The sequence below is a fragment of the Microtus ochrogaster genome, chromosome 4 (assembly GCF_000317375.1).
Source record: "Microtus ochrogaster isolate Prairie Vole_2 chromosome 4, MicOch1.0, whole genome shotgun sequence".
In the NCBI taxonomy this organism is placed as follows: domain Eukaryota; kingdom Metazoa; phylum Chordata; class Mammalia; order Rodentia; family Cricetidae; genus Microtus; species Microtus ochrogaster.
The window spans coordinates 79,350,258-79,361,994 of record NC_022011.1 but is presented as its reverse complement, the minus strand read 5'-3'; the positions used below and the strand labels follow the sequence as shown (position 1 = coordinate 79,361,994).

Below are 11,737 nucleotides of genomic sequence, written 5' to 3'. Positions count from 1 at the left end.
TGTGTGTGTGTGTGTGTGTGTGTGTGTGTGTGTGTGTGTGTGTGTGAACGAGCAAAGCAATCCAGGGCAAAGGCGGGAGGGATGGGTGGGAAAGACCTGAAGATCAGGTTTGTGAGCCTAGATTTTCTGCTGGCAGGGAATCTCTTCAGGTTTTTAAAGGACTTTGGTAGCCCTGGGAGGATTTTGCTGATTAACTTAAGGAAGTAGATTGAAAATCATGTCAGGTAGCTACTGACCAAGAACAGGAGGAAAGATTTATTTTGTTATTTTTAATAGTGTTTGTGTCTGTGTATCTGTCTGCCTGTCTGTGGGAGTGAAGGCAGCTGCCTGTGAAAGTCAAAGGTGTTAGACTACTTGGGGACGGAATTAAACGTGGCTGTGAGCCTCCCTCTGCAGGAGTGGGGTCCTGAACTTGTGTACTCTGATGAGCAGTGTGCCTTGTAACCATTGAGCTGCCTCTCTAGACCTTTGACCTTTTCTAATGCTAACTTCTTAGGGCAGCCATAATTTCAAATGGAGTGAGAACTGTCCAGGGTCCCTGTGAAAACAGCTGAAAATTAAGGCATTTAAAATTTATTTTATTATCCTTATTAGACTCTTAAGAAAAAAATAGAATATGGCTTTGGTCATGATTTCTTATTACTAGTGTGGAAGACAGAAATAATTGAACCCGGAGTGTTCCAAGAGGAAGAGATGGCCCTCTTCCTTTTCTGGGTAGCCAGAATGGTTGTTTTAAATTGGTCTCACTGTAGCAGAAGAGTGAATTCAGGGTATAGTCGGAAGTTGGTGATATTTGAGAACATTTTGTGGGCACTTAATTTTACTCATTACCTACCTTGGCTACCAAATGCAGAGTGCCACTAGCCCCAGCCCAGCTGACTGGTTATATTTCCCTGGGCAAGAGATACTCTCAGAGGTTCCTCCCGTCTAACAAGGATATAACAACGTAAATGCAAAAGCTATATTAAAACACCTTTGCCTCCTATCATCTCAGTAATATAAACATGTATGATATAATACACTACATTAAATGCTAACTATATGATCTATCGATAAACAATTTCTTATCATATTATATAATATTAATAATATATAATCTTAAAGTACTAGTTCAACAAGTAATATAAATAAATAAATAAAACTCTACCATTCTATCAAGGTCACATTCAACAATAATATCTAGTGATATAATAAGCCAGCAATCTCAACAGTGATGAGCATCATCACTTTTGTAAATATGAAATATGGAAGTAACTTATCTTTAACATATCTCTGCAATATTTTGCCCAAATAAAATTCTGCTTTTTTTAAAAAAAATTATTAGATTTATTCATCTTGGTTTTCTGTGTATTTTGGCCTACATGTATGTATGCGCAGCGCATGCATGCTTGGTGCCTGTGGACATCCAAAGAGAACATCAGATCATCTGGAAAAGGAGTTCTAGGTCATTGTGAGCTGCCTACTGTGAGAGTGTCGGCAACTGAATCAGGGCCCTTTGCCGACGCGAGCTCTTAAGCCCCGAGCCGTGTCTCCAGTCCCAGTGTTACTTTGTGAGTTCACGAATTTACTAAGACAGACAGACACAAAATCGATGCGGTACGCATTATCACTGTATCTTTGTATTGTTCTGCAGCAACCCGTCATTGACTGCATGTCAGAAGATGGATACAAGCTGGATCGAATCAAGGGGGAAATTGAATTCCATAATGTGACCTTCCGGTATCCTTCTAGACCAGATGTGAAGGTGAGTGTTCACATTTTGCCTGATGTTTTTATTATTATTATAATTATAATTATAATTATATAATTCATTCCTAGAGCCTCACGCTGCTTTCTTAGGGCTGACTCAGTTTCCAGGATCAGAGGACAGAGACGTGTTTCTCTGGAAGTGTCCCTGTGTATTGTGCCAGCTTAGGGGCACACTGCGTTTCTAAGTGATGACGGCATTGTGCAAATCCTTCTGGTTGGAACACGGTCTAGCGCCAGACTCACTAAGTCAGCCGTGTGATCCTCTGCTGAAAGGAGTGGCAGATCCTGCCAGTCAAGTAGTACATTTTCCAGTCACCACCTCCTTGGAGATCACAGGAGGTGGAGCCTAATGAAGGAAGTATGGCTGGAGGAATGAGCAGCTGGAAGTAGCTCTACCTCCTGCCTGTAGGTTCCCGTGGCTTCTGACAGCGTTAGTCCTTAGAGGAAGGTCACCTGGTGCTGTTGCTCTCGCAAACCTGTGCTTAGTGATTGTCCTGGGCACATAGTGAGGGAATTAGACTGTTTTCCAGAACCTCCAGAGCAAGATTGTTAGAGGGAACCCCACCCTCCAGGAAGCAACCATCTGCCCTCTTGAATGAACCGGCTTTGAAATGATGCTTTGTTTTCATTCCGAACACGGCATCTCTGGTTTCCTCTTATTAATAACATATCTGTAATACTCACAGAACCGAATCCTAATTCCCACCTTTCATCCTTGTCCTTCAGAGGGGTTTAGACCTAGAAACACAGCACGCACATTTATTAGGCAAAGTTATTCAAGTAATAGCCTCATACCATTCAAGCATATCATCTGCAAATTGGTTTGTTTCTGATTCTTGGTCTATGAATTATCATTACGCTTGTGAATTACAGGAGCTTCTTATTTAACTAATTGACATTGACTCCTTGAGGTATCCTGGTATGTCAGCTGTATTTTAGATTAGATTTCGAGGCCTAATTTTAAAGGTGACCCTTGCTTATTTGCCAGTGTTAATACCTTATCATTTTATTGTTGGCCACAGTTATTAAGCAATGTGCTAATGGCAAACCTTTTTTCTAGACGGTCTTCTTTTGTTGTTGATTGATGGGTAGACATGGAGAGTACCATGGCACATAAGTAAGCACAGACACACCCACACACATTGACACACATGCCGGGGGTATGGATACAATATACAAATCCTCACAAGGCATCCTGTGTATGGTCTAACTGCTTAGTTAAGTGCCCAGGGACATATGAACTTAAAGATGTTCTTTCTTCTCTAGATTTTAAATAACCTCAACATGGTCATTAAACCAGGGGAAATGACAGCCCTGGTGGGATCCAGTGGCTCTGGGAAGAGCACAGCCCTACAGCTCATTCAGAGGTTCTATGACCCCTGCGAAGGAATGGTGTGTATCTCCCAGAAACTTCTCAACATGTTGGAGTGAGCAAATGCAAATAGTGACGTTGTCAAATGGATTCTTTAGATTTAACTTCGTTTTAACTTTACCTATAGTGCTTCTTTTGTCTTTCACATTTACAGTTTCAACTTCTTTGAGCAGCAAAGTGTTTTTTGATGAGTCAGATTAGGCAGCAAGATTTCCTATAAAGCACACACCTACAAGATAGGAGCTATTGCTTACTTTTATTGTATCTTTTGAAGTCCCTTTTTGGTCACGAGCCAAGAGACAATAAACGTACTCAGAGTATGGTGAGCAACTGGCTACTCTTCAGAGAAATCAAAAATGTGCCATTTCTGAGGCTACCAATAAGAACTTAAGTGGGTTTTACATCACCCGTGTTTTGACAATGAATTTTTTATTTCAATGATATCCTTATATAAATAGCCACATTTCCATGGGGATTGTTTCTATTACTGTCTTGTTATTCCTGCTTATTCTCCCCAGTGGCTAAGTATCACCTAACATTATGATTCAGAAGCTTGAGGGACTCCAAGCTGTGTGACACTCTTCTGCTCTCTAGGTGACTCTGGACGGCCACGACATTCGCTCTCTGAACACCCGGTGGCTGAGGGACCAGATTGGGGTGGTGGAACAGGAGCCGGTTCTGTTCTCTACCACGATCGCAGAAAATATCCGTTATGGGAGAGTGGAAGCAACGATGGAAGACATAGTCCAAGCTGCCAAGGAGGCCAATGCTTACAACTTCATCATGGCCCTGCCACAGGTACCCTCCTTATAGTTCAGGGGAACGCAGACGTCATAAAGGAAGAATATGTCTTTTTCATTTGAATCCTCAGTCCTTAAATTCTTTTCTTTTTATTTTCTTTTTTATTTATTTATTTATTTATTTTTATTTATTTATTTTTTTTTAATTAAGAAAGAAAAAAAATTTCCGCCTCCTCCCAGCCTCCCACTCCTCCCACTTTCCTCCCCCTCCCAACCTCCAGCTCGCCAGACCTCCCCCCTCCTCTCCCCCTCCCTCTCGAGTCTGAAGAGCAGTCAGGGTTCCCTGCCCTGTGGAAAGTCCGAAGTCCTCCCCCCTCCATCCTGGTCTAGGAAGGTGAACATCCAAACTGGCTAGGCCCCCACAAAGCCAGAACAAGAAGTAGGATCAAAACCCACATTAGAGTACTACTCAGCAGTAAAAAAACAATGACTTCTCAAATTTTGCATGCAAATGGATGGAAATAGAAAATACTATCCTGAGTGAGGTAACACAGACCCAAAAAGATGAACATGGGATGTACTCACTCATAATTGGTTTCTAGCCACAAATAAAGAACCTTCATCTGGCGAGGGACACACACTGGAACACTGGACTGAGCTCCCAAAGTCCCAATGAGGAACAGAAGGAGGGAGAAGATGAGCAAGGAAGTCAGGACCAAGAGGGGTGCAACCACCCACGGAGACAGTGGGGCTGATCTATTGGGAGCTCACCAATGCCAGTCCTTAAATTCTTAATAGCAGGCTCTAGATTTACATCTGGAAATGGACCATGCTTTCCCTTCCATGTAAAAATATGTCATTTACATAGTTGCCATCTTCCAAACTGGAGATCTCTCTTTCAAAAACACCCCTTTGATGTAGATAGAATTTCTTGGTCTACCTATTAAGCAAGTAATGGAAATATTGCAATATTTGTCATGAAGCAATGCTCGAGAAATGTTTTCTTGCTTGTTAGTCACCTTCCAGTTACTGTGACAAAATACCCAAGATAAGCCAGTTATAAGGAAGAAGATCTATTTGGGCATATGGTTTCAGCCAAAGGTCAGCGGTTTCCTTTGCGTGTGGCAAGAGAGAGCATAACTGTGGGGAGTATGTAACACAGCATAACAGCTCACCTCTCAGAAGCCAGGGAGCCAAGGGAGGAGGAGGAGGAGAGAGAGAGAGAGAGAGAGAGAGAGAGAGAGAGAGAGAGAGAGAGAGAGAGAGGCGAACTTCTCGACCAGCGAGAAAGAACAACCACCACACGAGGATTCTTCTCAGATCACGCTTTTATGGAGTGCCCTTGGTTGAGGGAGAGCAGGAAGCTAGGGGCCCCGAGAGCACTAAAGCAGCTGCTTATATAGGGAGTAGACACACGGGTCGCCCTGTGATTGGCTGCCACCATCAGCTGACACCAGACTGAGTCAGGATAGGCCCAAGGACTCTAAACTACCGTGCATGCGGGAAGGGGGGGGGGGGAGGGACAGGCAGCTCCCAAAGGCATAGCCAAATATGGAGTTGTTTATTTCCAACAAGACAGGATGTGGGCACCATATTGTAATGGCGATCCTGTCCGGCTCCCTGCAAAAGAGAAAGGCCAGAGTCCTGATGTCTCTTTCAAGGGTATAGGCCCCTCCTGCTCAGTGGAACAACTTCCTTCCACAGTCACCCCTAAAAGGTTCTACTGGCTCCCAATAATGCCACAAGGTGGTACCAACTACATGATAAGAAGCAGCTTCAGAAAGGAAGGATTTTTCTAACAGTTTGAGGACACGGTCTAACATGGCAGGGATGGTGTAGAGGCATGAGCATGTCCCAGCTGGTCACACGTGTTTGTGGGCAGGGAGCCGAGAGAGATGGATGTTGGCACTGAGCCAGCTTTCTGTTTCCCTTTTCAATCCCAGTCCGTGGGAGAGTGGTCATCTATATTCAGGCTGGGTCTCCTCTTTGCTGACTACCATTTTTGGAAATACCCTCAAAATCTACACAGAGATGTGTCTCCTAGGTGGTTTCAAATCTCATTGAGTTGCCAAGGAACACTACAGAAACATTGATGATATAAATCATAACCTACCTTATGCTTCCGTTTTCTTGTACGTACACAGCTTAACTATTGTGCTCTTAAACCTGAATCTCCCAAATTCAAGAGTTCACCGTTAAATCTCCATTCTGTGTGATCGCCATGTCTACAAAAACTGGCTCTATATTATATCTACTATATTTGCCTTGATGTCTGCTAAGTCACAGGACAATTACTGATAGTATATGCAAGCTTTGCTCTAACACATCACATCTCCTAGCTCTCAACCCTTACACCTTGCCGTGTAGCAACTACTATTATGTCCGTCTGCAGATGAATAATGATGTTCTGTGAGGTCAGTAACTGCCCTGAATTATATATCAGTAAACAAGGAAGTCACAGCAGGTGGTCCAGCTCCAGCGTCACTGACCTTGGATAGATCACCGTCACCCTCTGAGTTAGCTAGGGTATTATTGCAGTGAAGAGACATTGTGGCTACAGCAACCCGTATGAAGAAAAACATTTAATTGGGGCTGGCTTACAGTTCAGAGGTTTAGTCTATTATAGATATGGCAAAAATCATGGTGACATACAGGCAGACATAATACTGGCAGTTGAGAGTTCAGTATATGGACCCACAGGTAGAAGGAAGAGAGAGAGCCTCTGGACCTGACTTGAGCTTCTGAAACCTCAAACCCCCCTCCCCTCCCTAGTAACACACTTCATTCAAAAAGGCTGCACGTACTCCATTAAGGCCACACATCTCAAACCTTTCAAATAGTGCTACTCCCTATGAGCCTATGGGGCCATTTTCATTCAAATTACCATACCTTCTAAATCACCTTTTTAAGTAGCATTGTTGCTGTGAGAATGCTATGGTCTAATAGCTAATGTGCTTAGAATTACACTGCCTCAAATTCTCCACCTTCTAGCTTTATGAGCTTCTTGCCAAGTTAATTTAACCCTTTGTGCTCAGAATTTCTTTGTTCAACCATTAAGACAAATAGCAGTACTTGCCTCCTGGGGTTTTGTGAGGACTACACAAGACAGTATCTGTAGAATTTCAGCACCATGTTTTGTCTGTGGTAGGGAACTCAGCTCTTATTGACCGATACCAAGAAAGTCAAGAATCTGACATCTAACGCTCCACTGCTAAATTTCAGTGTGGACTTAATCCTGTAGGATACTCAGTCAGGACTTAATGTCCCAGCAAGAAGTGTGAAACTAGTTTGATCTTACATTCACAATTTAAAGACGGCTTAAGCATTGTGTTTTGCTGTATTGTTCAGCAGTAAGAAAGGTGCCAGGATTGTGAAAATGTGACTTAGTCCTCTATGATGGATTTACAAGGCTGATTAATTTTCATTTTGGTTGAAAATTTTTATTTGAACATGAACTAAAAAGGAACATGCACACAGTTCAATGCATTAACTATCTCACATACAAATATTGCTCAATTAATTCATTTTGGAAAGGATATTTCTTTCAGTAAAACTTGGACCCGTAAAAATTCACACCTGAGGAAAAAAGTTAGAAGGGGTAGTGGATTGCTGTCAGGAGCCATCAGTTCTTCTCCCTCATGATTCCTAGCAATTTGACACCCTTGTTGGAGAAGGAGGAGGCCATATGAGTGGTGGGCAGAAACAAAGGGTGGCCATCGCTCGGGCTCTCATCCGGAATCCCAAGATCCTGCTTTTGGACATGGCCACCTCAGCGCTGGACAACGAGAGTGAAGCCAGAGTACAAGGAGCACTGAATAAGGTTTGTGGAAAGTCAGTTCACTCCTCAGGCCCCTCAAGGAGGGGATGATACCAATAGGTCAGTACATCCAGTCTGAAATTTTATAAAATATTGGTCAGGTGCCATCTATTTCGAGTTGAACAGAACATAGTTGTAATTTAGTCCCCAAAGATACAATATAAAATTAAAACTCAAGTGAAGTGTAACATGGTTTAATCACCCCCCCCCAAGCTATTAAGCTATTGATTAATTGCTATCAGGTCAATCTGTGACGAGACTTATGGCTATAAGAAACAGTTGGCTACTTCTGACATATGCACAGCCTGTTTAGGATGTTCCTAGGATCCACAGCCGACTTCCTTGTAGATTCAGGGATGGTGTGAAGCTTGGTGTTGGTTCTGTCCTGTTTAAGGGTACGCCATATCTTCTTACAGATTCAACATGAACACACAATTGTCTCAGTTGCCCATCGCCTATCAACAGTCAGAGCTGCAGATGTGATCATTGGTATGGAACATGGAGTAGCCGTGGAAAGAGGCACCCATGAAGAACTGTTAGAAAGGAAAGGTGTCTACTTCATGCTCGTGACCCTGCAAAGCCAAGGAGATGAACCCCAAAAAGAAAAGGATGTAAAGGGTAAGTACCTTTTCCCTTTGGCCTTTTACTAAATAATTAACATCTATGGTATTGAATGAACCCATACATTTGTGAATATGTACTGTGTATTCTCCCAACGCCCATCTGTTGTTACGCAGTTGAGAGGGGAGGTAAATAAAACACGGAAGGTTAAGTTATCAAGTCACCGGGCAGAACCCATGGTCCTCGCTTTTCAACTCTACCATTTTTCCAGTAGGACAGGCTTTCTGGATGTGTCAGATGGGGGGGGGCAGTTCTCATTATTATTGAGTGACTTAAACAATAACTAAATATTTTACACTTATTTCCAAATGGAGATCGACACTCCAGGCCCTACCATGCCTTCTCTTCCTCAGTCTGGAACTTTCAGACCTAGTGGTTATCCTGAGCTAATTAATCAGCCACTCTTGACCTTCTCTACCATCTCCCATGTGGGCTCATGAATAACATAATGCATAACTATTGCGCATGCTTAACATCCATGAAATCTGTAAGCTTTGAATGTTTGCTGGTTGGATCAATGTTTTTTGTTTGTTTCTCTGTTTTGCCAACTTTAGTGAGTTTTCACTAATTTTTAAAAAATTCATTCTAAAAGATACTCATGTCTATAGAGATTACAACCAGACAGTACATATTTCACACAAGTCAATCTTACTGAGTACTTTGAATTTTTTTTTGTGGTGTTGGACAAATTTCAAGATTTACTTATTGCAATAGGTTAATAGAATGTTTGGATATTCCATGCAGTAGTTACCTTCTAGGCAAACAGTAATCTATGTAAATACAGCCCTGCTAAGAGTGGAGTAATCTATGTAGATACAGCCCTGCTTCTTGTGTACGCTAAGGAATGGCTTGTGTTGTGTTAAACAGAAAAAGACGCAACTGAAGGTGGTACACTCGAGAGGACTTTCATCAGAGGGAGCTATCGGGAGAGTTTAAGGTAAGCCCAAGCCATGGGATTTTGAAGTTTTCTGATATTTTTAGGAGCCTTTTACAGTTGTGGTCCTTAGGCAATATGTCAGGTTTAAGAAGGAAACCCTTTGCAGACTCCAGGTCTTGTGATGTGAGAGTATGTCACTTTGTTTAACCTTGTCATTTCATCTGTTGAGAGGAGGGCCGTGATAGAGGACTGTCTGGTTAAAATGTTTATTGCTCTTAAAATAGGCACTTTATTATTTGTTTTAATGTTAGTTTTATGTGGATGAGTGGTTTGCCTCTGGGTATTTTTGTCCACATGTATGTGTCTGGTGCCTACAGAGGTCAGGAGAGGGAATTGCACTCCCTGGGATGGAGTTAGAGATGATTTGGTAAACCACCAATCATGTGGATGCTGGGAATCGAAACCTGGAGAGCAGTGAGTGCTCTTACTCATTGAGCCCTCTCTCTGACCCCTAGAAGAGGGATTTTTAAAACAACTAGGGTAACATGGTACTAATATCCATATACTTGGGAAGCCGAGAGAGGAAGATCAAGATCACAAGTTCAAGGCTAGGTTGGACTACATTGTGAGACCTTATCTCAGGAGAAAACATATAAACAATTACAAACAAATAAACTACCAGATACCCAGTCTTTTCCCACAAAGTTCAACCACTGTTTGAAACACTCTTATTTGAAGGCAATCTTCACCCATTTAACTCTGTTCTTTATCCTGAGTGAGGAGCAATTGAATTATTAACACTTCTGCTCCCAGAGCAACACATTTGAGCTCAAATCATTCTTTAACTGGATGGAATAAAATCCATGTTTTAGCTTTTAAAGAGGGTGTCCGCAACTGAGATATTTATTTTCCTGTGTTTTCATATGCAACTATTAACTTTCAAAACATACTTTGGAGTGTGCTGTCAGTGAGATTGTGAATCATCATTTGTATGTTGGTTTAAGAATTTTATTTTAAAATTTTCTAGCATTAAAACTTATGTATTAAGAATTCTGTCTAAAAATATCTATCTGTGTTCTTGAAAATATTGTGAAAACAATGTCAAAAAACTGCAGTAAGTTATGGCTGATGTGTCTCACTGCCATTGGCCTCACCATTTCCAAGATATGAAAGACTGTGCTCAAACTCAGTAGAAGACTTGCTCATTCAAGATGGCTACTTGTTTACTGAGAAGGAGTTAAAGCTGCTTAAAATAGAACATGCTGATAAGAGCTTCAAGTAGTCAAAATGATTTTATTTATTGTTAGTTTCTAAGGAATAATTTACTAAAAATTATTTGTACCTATTTCAAATATGGATAGATTTTTTTCATATTTTTCAAATATGGAAAGATAATGTATCTTTTCTTTATAGATCTAAATTCTCAGACTTGTTATTTTCTTCTTCTTTAGAACAAATCTACTGAAGAAAAAGAAAAAAAATTTAAAGAAGTGTTAGCTTTATTGAGCTGGAAAACAAAGCATTATCTTTAAATTTTATATAGCAGAAGATGTAGATATTACCAGAATTGTCAGGCACATATTACAGACATGTGGCACCCTGTTTGATCATGCCAGTATATTTAATCGTAAGTAAAATACGAGAATCACAACTTGAAGAGAGCAACTGCTTTCTTGAACACAAACAATGACTGAGCACCTCTCTCAACCATTGGGTTAAAATGACATGTATCAACAGGAAAGTCAATGTTTTGTTTATTTTTAAGAACAAAATTCTGTCCATTGGAAGAAGTTTATGATGAAAAACAGATAACCATTTTCACATAAATGTCTCTTATTTTGCTACATCGCCCACAAATTCTACATTTTAATGACTAGGATTAAAAAATCCAGAAAGGCAAACTACATACAAAAAGTAGCTATTAACCTCCTGCAGAGAAAGATTTATAACTTTGAATAAGGAGTTCTATTAAAAATATCTCATTGTAAGAGTTGACAAGATTTTCTTCTAGAGGATGACTAGATGAAATGTTAATTTGTATTTTGTTTCTTGGGCTACGGTCTGTCTGAGAGCTGAGCCTTTCTTCAACAATATATTTTAGGTTCAAACACAAGTTAATTGGCAACAGAAAATAATTTCCTAAATAACAATGTTGAGAAAGAGAGAAAGAGCATTTATCTCCCCAAATTAGCTGTTTTTATTTGCAGTGAAAAGCGGCATACAACTTTTGACAAAGTGGGGGTTTCTTAAGGAGGAGTGTTGCACAATTTCTGAAAAGGGGCCTGATGGAATCTTACCGCCCTGTTTCTGATAAAGCACATTGAGCACCAGCTGGCAGGCAGAGCCCTTGCCCTGCACTTTCTGCTCATGGTCTCATCACAGTCTCTGCTAGAGAGGTGGAAGGGTTTGAGGAATAGGAGAGAGGGAGATTTAAGAACTCATAGGACAGGGCCGGGCGGTGGTGGCGCACGCCTTTAATCCCAGCGCTCAGGAGGCAGAGGCAGGCGAATCTCTGTGAGTTCGAGACCAGCCTGGTCTACAAGAGCTAGTTCCAGGACAGG

General features: G+C 41.3%; 1 protein-coding gene across 2 annotated transcripts in view; it reads left to right on the top strand.

Annotated features, from left to right (window-relative positions):
• Positions 1-11,737, top strand: part of Abcb11 (ATP binding cassette subfamily B member 11) — a 73,144-nt gene that overhangs the window by 32,738 nt on the left and 28,669 nt on the right. For both annotated transcript variants that reach the window (XM_005346518.2, XM_013346032.1), the window contains exons 12-17: positions 1,634-1,744; positions 3,016-3,141; positions 3,716-3,919; positions 7,511-7,681; positions 8,095-8,296; positions 9,167-9,236. In XM_005346518.2, coding sequence (XP_005346575.1) covers positions 1,634-1,744; positions 3,016-3,141; positions 3,716-3,919; positions 7,511-7,681; positions 8,095-8,296; positions 9,167-9,236 — 884 coding nt within the window. The remainder of the gene's footprint in view (positions 1-1,633; positions 1,745-3,015; positions 3,142-3,715; positions 3,920-7,510; positions 7,682-8,094; positions 8,297-9,166; positions 9,237-11,737) is intronic.